This window comes from Opisthocomus hoazin, chromosome 2 (assembly GCF_030867145.1).
Source record: "Opisthocomus hoazin isolate bOpiHoa1 chromosome 2, bOpiHoa1.hap1, whole genome shotgun sequence".
Lineage (NCBI taxonomy): Eukaryota > Metazoa > Chordata > Aves > Opisthocomiformes > Opisthocomidae > Opisthocomus > Opisthocomus hoazin.
The window spans coordinates 451,037-468,924 of record NC_134415.1 but is presented as its reverse complement, the minus strand read 5'-3'; the positions used below and the strand labels follow the sequence as shown (position 1 = coordinate 468,924).

Here is a 17,888-nt window from a genome sequence, read left to right as displayed (position 1 = left end):
GTAAGCTTCAATTACCTTTCTGATAAGCTTTGTGGCTCAGCAAAGGATTTTGGTCGTAAATGTTGCCAGTCTGGCAGTTTTTACCTCTAATAGGTTATCTAACATAATAAATTTTCAAGTATTGTAACTGGAACATCTGTAAAAGGCTAGCAAGCACTTCCTGGATAAATCAGTAGTAAGGTATCTTATAAATGTTATTTTTATCTGCTCTCTCTTGTGGTGGATACTGTTAGGCTGTGCTTTGGCAATTAGCACAAGATGCAATTCTCCAAAACCGGATACTGCTGTTCATAGGATTTTACTTGGGAATAAAATAATAATATCTATATGATATTTGAGCATTCAGTAGAAATCTAGCAAGTGTCTTTATTAAACATAGTCTAGTTGTATTCATAATTATCAAGGTGAAGAATGCTGGAATAAATAAGGAGCTTTACATGAATGTTATGATTTGAATATATTTTTCTTCTGAATTAAAATCACAGAATGGTGGGGGTTGGAAGGGACCTCTGTGGGTCATCTAGGCCAACCCTCCTGCTGAAGCAGAGTCACCAAAATGGCATCTCCAGTCTCTTTGCTATTAGAAGCATGCCATACAAATCTCTTCTGCTGAGTCTAATCAAGTATCGCTTGCGTAACAGCTAGATTTATCTTAAGTGCTTCACAAGATGATCAGATTGTATAAGTTCTTAACAAGCTTGATTTAGGAGAGCAATGTGGATTGGTGTATCTAAAAGTTTTAATTTTTAAACTCCATTACTGCACCAATAAAATAGGATGAAAGCTTTTATTTCAAAGTGTTATATCTATACTGCTCTCAGAAGAAATAATCCAGCAATCTTGCTTTAACGACAAGTGTGTGCAATGTGAACAGCAAAATATTCTCTGGGTTAGGGTTGCTGACAAAAAGTATAAATGCACTTGTTTACCAATATTAACATCAGGCTTCATCAATAGCAGTTTGTCCATCCAAGAGAAAGCCCTGTTCTTTCTTCATTTTCACAGACTCTAGGCTTAGCCCAGTTCCTTGGGGATTTATCATCTGCTAACCCTTCTCCAGTGTTGCTCATCCTTTCCAAGACATTCATCAGCCTCCAGGTTCTGACTATCTGTAGTCATCTTGCAAGTTACTTGCTCTGAAATATTAGAGCGGTAGCGTAATAAGAATAAAAGTCTTGGAAGGTGCTAGATTTTAGAGAAACAGACAAGCTTTAGTCAGGTGGTGCTGAGGGAAGCAGCTCTAATTACTTAGTAAAAATGTCTATGCTGTTGCAGGAAAATGTGCTAGTCCCTTATAGAATTATTTTTCTAGGCTGAAATGCTCATACTGTGAAAGCGAGTTCAAACTTGCATTGAGAAGACGAGAAGACAACAGCAAAAAGATTGTATAATCTCTGCTAAGGCGAGTTGGGTTTGTGACAGTAGGTGGGATCATGTAATATTCATCACCTGTGTTAAGCTGTGTTTGCATATGCTTGTTTACCATCAGAACACATCTTGGTTCCTCTGTGTCTGGGGTATAGAGTTGTCCGTGTGTGCTGGCACTGGCAACAGTGAATTGTGGTAGCTTGGTGTGGATACCCCTGTTACAGGGTGGCAAAAAGGAAATAAATTTTTATTAAGTAATACTACCATTTTGGGGAGCTTTTTTTGCTTACTGCCTCAAGGTACTAAAATCATGCTGAGGGGTCACCATACAATGGTTAGCTCTTCAGATACTCTCATGTAGACAGGTCAACAGCCATCATTTTGCAGAGGAGTATGGAGTACTTGCATGTTTTGCATTAGATTTAGCACTTTTTCAGTTGCTTGTATGCTGATTTTTAAACCCTCTCAAGTACCTGAAATTATTTTTTGTATTATTTTAAAAATCCTCTGCATTAGTACTTGTCCCTTGGTTGGGTCATTTGCTCAACATTTTAATGATTTATGTCTCTCATGTAGATACTAGCAGGTACAAAGATGTGTTTTAATGATATTCGGCTGCATATTGTTCACTGGGGGAGAATATAAAGCAGGGAAAATGCGAAGCATTGAATACAAGGGTAGTTTCCAGCCTTTTAAATGATTCAGAGTCTTTGAATCACTGGTTTCTATTGCTGACCTCTACTTCTGACTTTTCCCTGACTTCACAGGTCAACAGTTCTGTCATCAACTGCATTTTGAATACTTCAGTTGTGGCTCTACAATACAAAAATCAGATCTTGGCTACTACATAGAAAGTACACTGACAGTAGAGTGTACTGGCCACTGAACTGGTGTCGTGGTTTAGCCTGGCTGGAAGCTGGTTGCCCACCAAAGCTGCCCCATCACTCTGCTTCTCAGCTGGACAGGGGAGAGAAAATGCAACAAAAGGCTAGTTGAGATAAGGACAGGGAGAGATCGGTCACCATGAGCAAAACAGACTCAACTTGGGAAAACCAGTTTAGTTTTTTACCAATCAAATCTGAGTAGTATAATGAGAAATAAAACCAAACCTTAAAACACCTTCCCTCCACCCCTCCCTTTTCCCAGCCTCAACTTTACTCTCGTATTCGCTACCTCCTCCCCCTGCGTGGTGCAGGGGGACGGGCAGTGGGGGCTGTGGTCAGTTCACAGGTTGTCTCTGCTGCTCCTTCCTCCTCATGCTCGGCCACTGCTCCAGCATGGGGTCCCTCCCATGGGAGACAGTTCTCCACAAGCTGCCCCAGCATGGGCCCTTCCCACGGGCTGCAGCCCCTCAGGAACTGGCTGCTCCAAGGTGGGTGCTTCCCATGGGGTCACCAGCCCTGCCAGCAAACCTGCTCTGGCGTGGGCTCCTCTCTCTGCAGGTCCTGTCAGGAGCCTGCTCCAGCATGGGCTCCCCAGGGGATCACAGCCTCCTTCAGGCACCCACCTGCTCTGGCATGGGGTCCTTCCCATGGGCTTCAGGTCAACATCTGCTCTAGCATGGCCTTCCATGGGCTACAGGGACAGCCTGCCCCACCGTGGTCTGCTGCAGGGGAACCTCTGCTTTGGCACCTGGAGCAGCTCTGGCCCTCCATCTGCACCAACTGTGGGCTCCGCAGAGTTGTTTCTCTCACACCATCTTGCTTCTCTCTCCCGCTGCAATTGTTGTTAGACAGCTTTGGGTTTTTTTCCTGCTTGAATACATTATCACAGAGGTGCTACCACTGTTGCTGATGGGCTCGGTCTTGGTCAGCAGCGGGTCGGTCTTGGAGCCGGGTGGCATGGGCTTTATTGGACATGGGGGAAGCTTCCCAGCAGCTTCTCACAGAAGCCACCCCTGTAGCCCCCCAGCTACTAAAAACTTGCCATGCAAACCCAGTACAACTGGGCGCCAGTACAATATACTGGTGGAATGTAGACAGGTTTCCAGTGCTTCCTTCATACAGTGAAAAAAACACCTCGATCCTCCCTGTTCTTCATGTGCTGCACAGGACCTTCAGTTCAAATGCAATATGCCATTTGCCAATGTTTTTTCCTGTCTTCCCCCTCAAAAAGGAAAGGAACAGCTACCGTACACCCAAAGCATAACAATTTCCATACCCGGTTATTTGGGAAATAACTGCATTTGATAGGACTTTTTCTATTCAGTGATATACTGCAGTTCTTTCTACTTTTTTCTTTATTCTGTCTTTTTCCTATTTATACACTGGAAAAGTCTTACCTGATACATCCATTTCAATGCATAGCTTTCTGTGAGCCATTTGGCTGTGTGCAAGAGGGGCAGTCGCTTTAATCTCGCAATCAGAAGGCTTTGTTCTTCTTGCAGCGTGTTCTTGATTAGTGCAAACTGATAATTACAAACACTACAGCATGCTGTGTTACAACACCTCAAGTGATTGGCTGGCCTGCAGTTTGATAGGCTTTTATTAGATGCAAGAAAGTACCATACAGAAATTCCATTTCAAAGTGTTTATCTTGCCAGAATTCCTAATTTTATTTTGATGCAATTATAGAAATGACATTTAGTAGCACTGTTGCTAAAAAAAATAACATTTTGAATACGTAGTGTTTTTCAAGGACAAATGTCTTTTTTGCTGGTTTTTTGATAATCAGAAATGACCCTGAATAATGCCAAGTACAGGTGGGGCACAGGAGATTTTCCCCTGCTTACAGATTTGGAAAGTGAGGCATAGATTTTTTTGTAGGGTGTGGTTTGTGGGTGTTTTTTTTTTTTTTTCTTGTGGTAGGCTTTATTTATTTGTTACTTTTTCCACCACTCCTCTCTGCCAGACACAAACCCAAGGTATCCTGCCAGTCCGTCTTGGACTTTTCCTGCTGGATTAATTTGTCCCTTGAGAACTTGATCTAACTCTTGCTAGAACAGAGAGAAAATGCTCTTGACTTTAAGCTGGGTCTGGTTGATATTACCAAAAGAGTTAAATACATCTGACTTTCTTAGGGGTTTTACACCCATCACAGCAGTTAATGTAAAGAAGGGTTGGATAGGGTGGGTTTTTTATGAAGGAGAAATTGGGAAGTTGTTAGCTATAGCGTGAGTAGTCACTGGTAGCGTGGGACTGTGCTACTAGTTCCCTGTGTATATGCTCTTAGCATACCTCAAGTGGAAGACAACATATTCTTACTTCAAACAGAGAGCTGTTTCATGTGAAAAGTACTCTTGTGTGCGTGAGAAATGTCGTGAGGAAATTATTGTGGAATAAGAACACCAAGTTCACACCATGCCATGTTGCACACTTGCTTTCCCTCATAGATAAGACCTTAGAAAGTGACCACAGAATTAACGCTGTTATTGTTAACAAATAAAAAGTTACTGTCATATTGAGCATATTTGGACCTTTTCCATTGCTGGCTGTAGAAAGGTAAATTCAAAACAACAGCAGTCGATATTGCATCAGTTCGTTTCTGTTCTGGTTTCTTTAAGGATGCTTTTTTGATTAGGTTTTGCAAATCAGCTGCTCATTTCTGAACTAGTGTAAGACTGTGGCATAATCAATATAGTGACACTATTTCAAATCCATTTTAAATATGCACTTTTCTAGAATCTCTCAGCCTTAGAAATGGCCCTACGCGTGTTTTCTTTCTCACAGAATTACTAAGCCTTCTTACATTTTTGTGATTATGGACCTAGACCTGCAAATTACTGAATACTAGAGAAGTTTTCTCCTGAAGTAACTTCAGTGAAGTTAGAGGATTAATTCCTCTAAGAAGTTTAAGCTTGTAATAGCTTGAAATACTTTATTCTTATGCAGTCGAGATAATTAGTACTAGAGTTGATATCATATACCTGTGGAACTGCTTCTACGAGGCTGCTTTAAATTATCTTACTGTGTAGCATTGTTGTGACACTGTTTTTGTGTGTATGCTAGCATAGCAGCATTAACTTTGAGAGTCTCATATTAATCATGCAGCAATAAAGTAACAGGAAGATTTACTGTTAATGTTATCAGGATCAGGAAAAAGTGGTTGCGCTTGGATTTTGGGTGGGTTTTGTTGGGTCTGTTTGTGGTTTTTTAGTTGCGTTTTTAATATGACTTTTCCTCCTTGTCCCCTGCCCACCCCTACGTTTTGTGAAGCATACTTACTTCTTATTTCTCACCATTTCTTTCTAGTATCCTCTTCCCAAGTCTGAATTATGTAAGGATTATCCAAAGATGTAGAAACCTACTGAATCCCTCTAAAGTGGAAAAATAAGTGTTCTAATAAATATACACTAAAAAATTTGAATATGAAGGGAGACGGATAGGTGTTAAATAAGACTATCAAGTTAACATTTCCTTTAGCAAGTCTGAGTTACACAGTATCCTTATGGAGCTAAATTCTAGGCCTGAAAAGGGAAAAAGTACAAGACTCCCATTAACAGCCATTTGACCAGATCATGATGCCCATGGCAGAGGTGTTGGAACTAGATGATCTATAAAGTCCCTTCCAATCCCAAACATTCTATATTACTGTGATAGCGTGTCTACCATGCTGGGGAAGATCAAAAGCTTGAAAGTGTAGTAAAAATGACGATAATGGCATATTAAAATTGCATTCATGTAAATTAGTTAAGTATTCTGTCAAACCATGATCCAAAGAGTAAACTTTACCGTAACACATCCTGGCAGCATCTAAAAGTTGGTCAAAGAACCTGTAAGAGAAGGTGATGCAAAGGATCTGGTGTATAATCTTAGTAACAAAGATGAATTCTTTAACAATGACTGTTATATATTTATGTTCAGCAACTTCCCAAAAATCCAAGACACGCATAAGTATTGTGCTTAATTTGAAAAAAGAGAAGCCACACAAAAGTAAGGGTGCTTGTTGAGGAGAAGCTAGAAGGTGCAGCTAAAAAGAGTTGAATCTTTGGAGGACACATGGAAATTACACTGGAATCAAAGATTATGTACACAGAAATTTAAGGAGGAATAAACAGAAGCTAGCATGACTAAATTGTGGGGGTGAAAAAAAAAATTAGGTTGTTAGAATCAGGAATGCATCTTTCAGAAAAATTGGTCAAATGAGTAAGGAGATCAACTAAAATAAACACCACCCTGCCCAGCAAACCAAAACAAAAACATAATTCCATTGCCTTAAATATGAAAATGCAATTAGATAAGCAAAAAAAATAAAGGCATTTATAACTTGTAAACAGCAGGAGAATCTGTTATGGAGTCCTTTTAATGCATAACAGGAGCAGAACGTGTACAAGTTCCCTAGATGATTGCTATATAAAAGAAACACTTGGAGAGGGTGAGGTATACAGCTGGTTCATCCCTGGGAACAAACACGTTTGTTCAGTATGGAGGAACCTGGGAAGGTACCTACTAGAAGCCCCGCTGTGGACCTTAGGATGCCCACTTCATCTGCTGGTGAAGTGGCAGGTGGAGTTCAATGTATGTTAATATTCAAGTGATGTGCACTGGGAAAATAAACCCAAATTTTATGTATGCAAGATGGATTTTGAGGTAACTGGCACCTTCAGGAATGAGATTTAGGCACAGTGGTAGATAATTTCACTAAAATGCTGCTTCTGTGCTTAGAAACATTCAGCAAAGCAAATCACGTTTTAATAATCATGCTGGCAAGAAATATAGAACAAGTGCAGAGGTGCTGTCTTCCCATTCACCACTCCAGCATGTAAGTCAGTCTTGTATACTGTGTGCCGTTTCTCATGTTCTGAAAAGATGGAGTAGAATTGGAAGAGCTACCAAGAGTAAGAAGTTGATAGAAGATAAGGAACAGCACCTATATGAGGAATGACAAGGTGGATTACTTTCTTCCTGGAAAGTAAACTACTGAGAGGTATGCTAGAGATCTGCGCAATCCTTGCTGGCATGGGGGACGGGGATAAACAGGGGGAGCATCAAAAGAAACTTTGAAATACTGAGTTGAAAACAATTAGGAGGTGGTTCTTTTTGCAACACCTGAAGGTGGCTCTAAGATTCTTCCTGCAAAACAAGAATGCTGAAGCTTCACAAGAGGTCAAAATTGACTGGAGTAATTGATGGCAAACATGATTTTTAAAATATTTTAACTAATGAATTCAAGTTTTGTTTTTTTCCCTACTGTTTCAAGTAAAGTATTATTACTTTCTACTAACTATGCTGTACTGTAGCTGTTTCTCTCCCAAAGAGTCAAATCTACCAGTAGTCACCCCTGTGTCTGCCTGCAATAAACTTACACGTGTTCAAGCTCTGTTTTACCCGTCTCAAATGCCAGCACATCAGCTATGAGAGAGCAGAGCTCAGAGCAGACTAAGCTGTTTTAATCAACTTTTCAGATAGGCTGGATCAACCTTTTATAGTTAGGTTCCTACTACTAAGTTAGTTAGTTCAAAGCTGTCTCAGCTGTGTCTGCTCTGTTCTGAAGAAGTGCCTCATACGGAAGTAAAAAGGATGGGTCTAGATGTAGTAGGGGATTACTTTGTAATCCAGCTAAGATTTAAGTAAGCACTGATTTCACTAATGCAGTTAAACTCCTTGACTGCCATAATTTCTCTTCTGGGTAAAGTTTTCCTATTATTCTTGAGTAGGGACGCTATCCCAAACACTGAGGAATCCAAGTAGCAAATATTTTAATCATTGATACCCTCTTAGTTGTTCGTTTCTGCTATGTATGTGGATATCTGTCAACTTCATATCTATTGCTCAGATTAGTTTTTATTGTCTATGAATTAAATATTAATTTATGTGAGATTAATATTAGAAGACTTGCACTGACGTCGTTTAGGTTTTTTTATGTGCTGGGAAATATTTTTATAAATCATAGAATGTTTGGGGTTGGCAGGGCCCTCTGTGGGTCACCCAGCCCAACCCCCTGCCCAAGCAGGGTCACCCAGAGCAGGGGGCACAGCACCGCGGCCAGGCGGGGCTGGAATATCTCCAGAGAAGGAGACTCCACGTGTTCCTGTATATGCCGTATATCATCACAGAATGGTTTGGGATGGAAGGGGCTTTACAGACCATCTCTTTCCAACTCCCCTGCCCTGGGCTGGGACCACTTTCATCAGTCCAGGGTGCTCAGAGCCCTGTCCAGCCTGGCCTTGAACCCTGCCAGGGAGGGGGCAGCCACAGCTTCTCCAAGAAACCTGGGCCGGGGCCTCAAAACCCTCACAGTGAAGAATTTCTTCATTACATCTGATCTAAATCTGCCCTCTTTCAGCTTGAAGCCATCACCCCTTGTTCTGCCACTCCCTGCCCTTGTCACAAGCCCCTCTCCAGCTCTCTTGCAGCCCCTCCAGGCACTGGCAGCTGCTCTAAGGTCTCCCCACAGCCTTCTCCTCCCCAGGCTGAGCAGCCCCAGCTCTCCCAGCCTCTCCTCCCAGCAGAGGGGTTCCAGCCCTCGCATCATGGCTGGGGCCTCCTCTGGCCCCGCTCCCACAGCTCCAGCTCTGTCCTGTGCTGAGGGCTCCAGAGCTGGGGTCTCATATACAAATATTCTAATATAAAAATATTCTTCTCTGATAGATCATCCTATGAACCATACTATTTTGCAGTTGTGACATATAAATAATGCTGATTTGTAAACTTTAAATTTACTCTGTGGTTTGTAGTGCATGCATAAATTAACTTTTTATATTTAAAAAGTCATAGCGAAGTTTGCTAAGGATTTGCTATCAATTTTTTTTCTGGGTTTGACTGCCAAATCTTGATGCTAATGTAAATGTCTAGGAATCTACTAACAATCCTCACTTCACATTTTTACTACATTGTGTTATAGTTAGGGAAAGGCTTTATCTGGTGACAAGAAGTCTAATTTGTTCACCATGAACATCAAAATTCACATTATCAGCCCATGAAAACAGAAACCGATGTCAGTAAAGTTAGAGCCATTTACTACTAAAACAACAAAATACAGACAAGGTACTTAACCTAGTCTTTGTTACGCTCCAGTCTTTCTAACTGTGTATTCTGCTTCCAACTGTTGTGGTTTTTCCCTTTCTCCCTGTAGTCAGCTGCAGGCCAAGGTGTAAACAGTGCTGAACCGGAAGATGAGTCTGTGTAGATTTTTTTAATCATAGTTCAGTCAGTCCCTGTCTGGAGCTCAGAAAGCATACTTACTGTCTGGCTGCTGTTCCCAACGCTGACCTCAGGGTGGAGGGGATGTGTGCCCTGTCAGTGACTGAGCTTTACTGATGAGATCTGTCATATGCTCTGATTGGACTCCTACAGCGTAGACGTGATGCAACTGTCTAGCTACAGTCTAAAAAAAGTGGGTGTGGTAAAAGAGGTAACAACACCAGCTTTTGTATCTTTACTTATTAAATAGATTAAAGCCTTTATATGCTTTGGTTTTGTTTTGAAGGGCCCATCTTGCTGGGATGATGTGCTGATTCCCGGCAGAATAAGAGGTGTTTGCCAGTCCCAGAGCTGCGATGGGAACATAGCGGTAAGTTTTTGTCGTGTTTCTCCAGTTACAGCGGCACTTACAAGAAAAACTGTTTGTAGCAATTCTAGCCATATTGGAATTACAGAAATGACTGTAAATTGATGTGTATGGCTGTCCTGGGCTCGGCCAGCACAGGGTGAATTCTCCCCAGGAGGGGGCCCGGCGGGCGGACCCACCCTGGCCAATCAGAGCAGGGCATTCGGTACCACGTGCCGCCAGGCTGGGCTCCGGTTGGGGGAGCGGGGCGGCGGGAAGGCGGCCGCGGCTCTCTGCGATCGGCGGTTTGTGTGGGGTTTCCTCCCGACCCGTGTCCTGTCGTCGTTGTCACTGTTGGTTTTGTTGGCTGTTCTGTTAAACTGCCCTCGTCCCCACCACCCTCGAGTTTCTGCCTGCTGCTTCCCATTCTCCTCCCCACCCCGGCAGGGGACGGGCGGCAGAGCGGCTGCGGGGCCCTTCTGTTGCCGGTCACAGCCAAACTAGAACAGTGGTACGCTTCGAAAGAGCTGCTCGGCATCGGATAATACATCTCCCACGTGTAGCAAAAGGGAGGAACTTGGTCAGTTGCTGCTTGGAGTGAAGGAAGAAATTGTTTCGTGACATCTCTTTCACTGAGGTAGAACTCAGATATTCAAGTATGCAGAGGTTAAATGCAGAGTGTAATACTTAAACGTTTATGCCAATGCTTATTTTATAATTATTGCGTATATATCAGTGCCTTGAAAGCTTCAGATTTCAGTGTCATCTTGCATATCGGATCTTTCATATCAGATTTTCAGATTTTGTCCACAGAGGCAGATCCTTCACACTGATTACAATCTGCTCTCCCACATGCTCATCACTACTGTTTACTTCAAGTGTTTCTCGAAGTGACATCAGTGAAAAACCTGAGTAAGAAGCAGCATAGACATCTCAAATTCTTCATGAAGACTTTTAAAAACATTATTTGTGTATACGTACATCTTCTCATGTGTTAGATGTTGTTCAACAGTATTTAATACTAAAGAAGTCTTAGAGTTACTTTCTTCTCAGGAAAAAACTTAATTTGAAATGTTCCTTTTGGACACAGCTTTTAAAGACAAAGACAAAATTTTGTGCATATGAAAGGATTCTGTTAATAAAAGATTTCTAGATTGGGATGGTGCAAGTGCCTTTTTTCAGAGGCTTTCGCTTGCTCTGGTGCAGTCTTCTCTTTGTCTTCCCTAGTGAGAGAGCTGTGAAGTGGTGTGTCCTTGCAGTTCCTTAGGTGTCTCCTGCTTGGCCACAGATGGTGTCAGGAAATATTTGATCCAACTTCAGACACCAAATGGTTGTTTTAACAGCGTGGGATTTCTGGCTGTCTCCGTGCACAACCAACAGAAACTGAGGTCTCGCAGCTTTTGGGCCTCTGCTTCTCACTGTGCTCCGTGTAGTAGTGGCTCACCCATGCTGGAAAGTGGCAGGTGTTAGAAATTCGTGTGCTACTCTCTCAGCAGTACTGAGCTCTGTTAGGCGTGGATAAGAAAGCCTCTGGTCAGGTTGCTGGTGGTCTGCCTGTTGTTACACTTCAGGAACTACTCTAATCGAAAGAGGGTTGACTGGCTGACTTAACTTTTGCTACCTGTTTGTTGTCACTGTGCCACTACTGTCACTGGGGAGAAGTCCTTCCTGGTCTCCCTTCTTTCCTTAAAGATGACACAAGAAAATGGGGAAGATAAAGCTTGCTTTTGAGAGGGACCAGAGTCTCTGTGGTAGGTATCCAGCTGGAGCTCTTCTATACACAAGCATGTGATTGAGATTCTCAGTCGTGTCACCCACTGGGACTTCCAGAACGTATCTGACTGACCTGCAGCTGCCAACTTACAGGGTTTGTTATCCAGTCTGTCTGTGAAAAAGGTGCTGAAATAATGCCACTTCTGGCAACCCTGCCTCCTGAGCTACAACTCGTTCCCTCATTGAAAAGTTCTTGTGTTTTGGTTTTTTTAAGCAGAAAATAGGGCAACATAACATCCTGGCTTTGTGGAAAGAAAAGCACTGAGCATAACACTAAAATCTTAACTGGCTAATGGTAATGGAGGCACCAGCCCCAGAAACATTCCAGGCCGGGTTGGACGGGTCTCTGAGCACCCTGGGCTGGTTGAAGATGTCCCTGCTGACTGCGGGGGGTTGGGTCCCTTCTGACACAAACTATTCTATGATTCGTTCTGTTCTGTGGTGATGCTGTGGCAAAACGCCGATACCCAGTCAGCAAAGTCCCACGGCTCCTGGTGCTGTCAGTGCCTCTGGCAAGTCCCATACTTAGCAGAGCCAAGGATCAATGTTATCTTTCGGTAAGGCATCACTGAACAAAGATCAGGAGATGTGCTATTTCAGGCAGCCCTGTTGCAAATGCATCTTCAGAGCACTCAAGCTACAGGCATGAGCATTACTGGAGAAATGTGTTGTTCCTTTATTTCTAATCTGAAACATTGTCGCGTTCTACCAGCTACAAACCACTCTAGCCAATGATCTTAGAAAAGAACCAGACAGGGATGCAAGAACAGTCCCCCTTTTTATGATCTTGATCAAGACTGGTCAGCAATATCAATCTAGGCAAGAAAAATCAAATCATTGAAGAAGTCAGTCAGATTTACTTATGTACCTGTCTGGTAGATAGCCCTGCACCAGATCTTTGAATTAGTGACTTGTTGATGTCATCTAGTCCCTGAAAGGCATCCTTCTTGTCTTTTGGGGTGGGGGTTTTTTTCAGCCTCAATCACTGTGAAAATGCATCTTTGCTTCCTGGGCAATCTTCCAGTCCGAAGGTCTAAACGCTAAGCCTCTTGTTTTGAGCCTTGCCCAGAGTCAGAAGCACTAGAGATCCTACAGATGTGCCTCCAGGGATTTGTCACTCTTTTCCTGCTCTGGTAAAACAGTGTCTCTGTACCTGTTCCCAGAACTTTTCCTACCTGAAGTCGTGTTGGCTTGATGTCATCCATTTGTTCCCAAATCTCGTATGTGCTACAGACATAAAACCTCCTGCTGGCTGCTGAGGTGATCTGCAGCTGGGGAGTTAAACCCCAGCACAGAAGCAAAGGAAGACAGTAGCTAACTCACATGGGCTAGACCACTTCCTTCCCTTGGCCAGCGTGGTCTCTGTACTATCATCAGGAGGCGGAATTCACTGTCTGCTGACGTTAGGGACTAGCTTGATCTTTCCTCTAGAAACGGGCCCAAGAATTCTCTGAACTTCTTTCCATTGCATGTGAATTCTGGCTCTTTGGATCTACGTGTACATGCTTCTTTAGAGTGAGGGGTAAGAAAGAAGCTTTGAGGCTGTTAGCTGTCAGTTATCAACAAATTGCAAATACTGCTGTTTAAGCAAAGAAAACAAGATCCGGCCATTGTTTGTCCCCTGTGACATAAATGTTTTGCTTTAAAATTGTTTTTCGTTGGTTTCCACTTCTCATAAACACCAGTTTGCAACATACCTTCAAGAGGCAATGTCTTTTCCTGAAATACTAATTTGTATGTATTTTGATATAAAATTAGTCTTTTGCCAGAAATGAAAGACTTTAATTCTTTTGGTTGCAAATATGAAGATAGAGTAATTAACAATAGCAGAAAGCAATACATATAAAACTTCAATTTAGTTAAAATTTATAAATGATTGCCAAAAGATATAAATAATATCTTAATGATAAATACACTGTGATTCGATGTGTTCCAGTGTGCTGACAAGCTTGAATGAGTGCTATTGGAGCTATCTTGGGTTTGGGTTTAGTTTTCAATGTAATAGTAATAGTTGGAACATATGCTTTCTGCTGAATAAAAACAGCTGTCACACGTAGTTAAACAAAAATTATAGATGCTGTACCACAAATGAAATTTTAGCTGCTATCCTGTTGAGGGTCTGGTATTTTTTTTTTTCCTCCTCCCTAGAGGGGGAGGAAGGTATTTCTGATATGGTTTTGGTGGCTTTGGGTTTGTTCTTACAAGCAATCTGAATATATTCAAGACTAAACTCTTTATTCACCTTTCTGTATTCAAATAAAATATTACTGAAGTGTTCTTTTTAAGCTCAAACTTCTGTGGTTCTCTAGAATACACACAGAACATGTTCTGTTTGTCATCCAGTGAAGTATATTTCTGATTGTGAAGAGGAGGACTTCTCTGCTTCTATGTATGAAAATGCTGTTACATTTTCTTTCTCTTCATAGGCTCCTGCTATTGAAAAGTGATTAAGAGTCACAGAAATAATATGGTTGCTCTTATTGGTGGGTAGGCAAAGCTGTAACACCACTGTAAACCACTGAAGTGGTGGTTTCATAGGAATCAGCTCCACATCATTGCCACGCTCGAGTGAACATGCATCAGTCTCTGAAAGATATTGACATTTCTTCAAGCAAAAATATAGGACAAATTGTTTTGAACTTTAGAAACCTGGGGAAAAAAGTATTAATGTTCTGTATGTGCTCTTGAGATTCTCGCTTCATGTGCAGAAGGAGTTGCTGTAGACTTTAAGAATCTCGGAAACAATAATGGAAGGGATTGTAGGGCAGGTATGGTTCAAGCCATTGTGAATAAGGGAAAAAGGACAATGGTTTATAATGGAAATATGAATATACTTCTATCCCAGTTTGGTATGTCTCACTACTGTTATCTTGAATTTTTTATTCCTGATGAAGACTGCATCAGCTGTCCATCATCATAACTGAATAGCAATTTTGTCTCTTCTCCAGTCCCCAGAAAATGTTAGGTTTCAGCAAAACATTTGTAAAAGAAACAACAGGACTTCTGCGGACTTATAGAAGCATGTCTAAGTACTGGGTTTCCTTGAATATTGGTATACCCTTCTAATCAAGCTTTGTAGCAATTTCCTGTGTCCAGAGCAAAGATTTATTTTTGAGTTTGGTCACTTACATGTTTTTAATGCTTTTTTTAGTGATTAGTGTATGGTCTTTATACGTGTTTTTAAACAGTTGAATTCCATTATACAGTAGCCTCACTGTTCCAGTGCGTGTTAGGGGGCAAAGAGTTTGCGATAGGAAGCATGTGATGTTTTTCCATTACATAACTTCTCCCATTATTTTTCCACATCCCTTCTTTGTGATTTGAATCTCACATTTTTGTCATATTGACATTTTTGAACATTTGTCACACATATTTTTCCTTCTCCTGCAAGTTTACTGTCAAAGTTTAGCACTGAGGACAGCAATATCGTGTAATCTTTTCGTAGCCAGCCTGTTGCACAGGGAGTATGTGCTAATATGGAATAGGCTGGACTAAGAAATCAAGGGAATAGCATTCAGCTTGGATGCTTTAAATTTTTCTGAAACCTCATTGATCAGATGAAATATGTTTCATGATTTCATGCGGTAGGACAAGAGGCGGTGGCCTTAAGTTGTGTCACAGGAGGTTTAGATTAGATATTAGGAAAAATTTGTTTTCTGACAGAGTGGTCAGGCATTGGAACAGGCTGCCCAGGGCAGTGGTGGAGTCACCATCCCTGAAGGGGTTCAAAAAAGTCTAGATATTGCACTTCGGGACGTGGTTTAGCAGGCATGGTGGAGTTGGGTTGACGGTTGTACTTGATGTCATTAGAGGTCTTTTCCAACCTTAATGATTCTATGATCTTATTTTGCTTTGATCAGCTCAGACCTCAGTTTCAGTCCAGTGGAAGGTGTCCCTGCCCATGGCAGGGGGGTTTGGAGATGGATGATCTTGACAGTCCCTTCCAACCCAAACCATTCTATGATTCTGTGATTCAGTTGAGAACAGAAATAAATTCTGTAGCAGTGAGAGTATCAAAAGTAAAGTAGTAAATTTAATGTTGTTATCAAAAGGTGAATATAGTAAAGATCTATCATCTTATTATAGGAAGGCTCTGATACATTGCTATATTACTTATTCATTGTTCTTTATGTACAGTGATGTGGTTGGTTATTTGTGAAAGGAACCTTGTCTGTCTGTCCTTGGAGCCATTAGAATATTTTCAACGTCATAATATTGCTAAGAGGAATTTCTATAATTCTGACATGTTTCTTAGTCCCAAGAGACCTCTTGACTATGTCTTTTTTATTTCATTGCTGTCCATGTTTGTTTGCCTCATGCATTACAGATTAGTCCAGATACCACATGCTTTAAAAAAAAAAATAATTTCGCACTGAGTATGAAACAGGTGTGCTAATTTAAATACCAGATATGAATTCTTGTAACACAACCTAATATCTGTGAATTAAGATTATGACAGCTGCTTTATCCAGACTTGAGAAGAGAATTATTCAAATTTCATATAAGACAAGTTTCAGAGTATTCTTCTTTTTCCAGAGACTCCACGGCCATTGCTTTTACTAATAAGGAACTGTTTCTTTTATGCCAAGTAACGTGGCAAATAAATCTAGTGTGAGTAAAAGGAATAAAGCATAAACGCAAGTGAAGTAACAAGCAAACCAGACCCAGCATTGTAGTTTTACTCTTATCTTTCCTATTTTGTGATCTAAGAAGGGGCCAGAGATGACAGATAGGCAAACAATTTCAAAGAATTTTCTGATTTAAACTCTCTTCCCTTCAGAAACCTATCCATTCACCAAATTAAAGATTAAAATGGCTCCATTTTAATCACTAAGTTAATTCTTCTTATTTAACACATCTAATGCTTTGGCTTGATTTAGGCTTCCACGTTGAAGCTGAGAATCAATTTGGGCATCCCCAGTCAAGTTTCTCTTGCATAACATAAGAAGCTTCTAAATTGTAAGGAGTGTCTTTAAAAGCGTAGTTAGTTAAGCAGAGCAATGGCCAAAGTCAATCCAACTTTTAAGTTTATAGCTACAGTTAATGTACCTGCTTTTCTTACAACTACTAGAATAACTACGGAGTAAACATAATACTGACTTAATGATTAATTTTATCATAAATTAATCAAATCAGTTACTTGGCTGTAATATTTCTAAGAAAACATACGAATCCACATGCATGACTGAAACAATGAACATTATATTAAGACTAATCTCATGGTTGTGTTAGATGTCATCTTTAAGATGTTTCCAAACCTTCTTATCAACCACAATAGCATACAGATCATTCTGCTGTCACATCTGTAACAATACGAAAAACCCCACAATTGTGTACAGGCTTGTAAGTTAAGTGGATTATACAAGCAGTTTTTAGCATGCATCGGCTTTGATCCTCCAAAAATCTCCATAGACACGTTAGCACTTGTTTTACCTTCTTTACGTATATTCAGTTTGTGTTGTTTCAGTTTTATTTTTTTCCCCTTAATTTCCATGATGAACATGCATCCCAAAGCATAATTTGTTAGGGCATTCTAGTATGTGTGCTAGCATTTCAGGATCCTCTCTGGTCCTATGGAATGGTATGGGAATTCAGAACTGCTGAGATACGAAATGTGAAGCCTGAAAAGCAGACTAAGGGAATACTTTGCACCACAGAAACTTTGACCTATTTATTTGACTTGCATGGGTGGGAAATAAGTGATCCATAGGTATAAAAGCAGAAGGAACATTCTGATAGTTTTACATAACCTCCTGTGTAACACAAGTTGTGATCCTTTCCTGAAGTAATAGATTTTTGAGTGAGGACATATGATTCAGGAAAACATACGTCCTTGACTTAAAAAAGCCACTGGTGAATTAAACAAACAAACAAAGAAAACAACCCTTGATTTATGCAGTTAATTAATTACCTTGCCTGTTTAAAATGCGCTCTATTTCTAGTAGAGTTTTTCTGTCCAGCTTCAGCTTGTCTAGCTTCAGTTTCTATCTACTGTCCTTTATTATCAAGAGCCCTGTGTTTCTTCGTGTTGATTTCCATAGATTAAAGTTCAGCTATACTTTATCCTTTGCTTGAATGTTATGAGAGGTAGGTAGTAAAACCTCTTTTGTCCAGTCCTTAATCATTTGCTCACTTATCTGTTGCATTCTTATCGATGTTCAACTTTCTTCATAAATTTCACACATCAGAACCAGGCACAGTTATATCAGTGATGCCATCAATGCCAACTACAGCGATGATATAGTCTGCTTACTAATGTTGATATCCAGCAGTTTTATTAGATAATTTAACCATAATGCCATTGTGAGGGTTCCTACTCA

General features: G+C 40.9%; 1 protein-coding gene across 1 annotated transcript in view; it reads left to right on the top strand.

The window, feature by feature from the left end:
- The window catches only part of PRKN (parkin RBR E3 ubiquitin protein ligase), a 729,755-nt gene that overhangs the window by 340,605 nt on the left and 371,262 nt on the right, over nt 1-17,888 (top strand). The window contains exon 5 of the mRNA XM_075411660.1: nt 9,736-9,819. Within this exon, the coding sequence (XP_075267775.1) occupies nt 9,736-9,819 (84 nt within the window). The remainder of the gene's footprint in view (nt 1-9,735; nt 9,820-17,888) is intronic.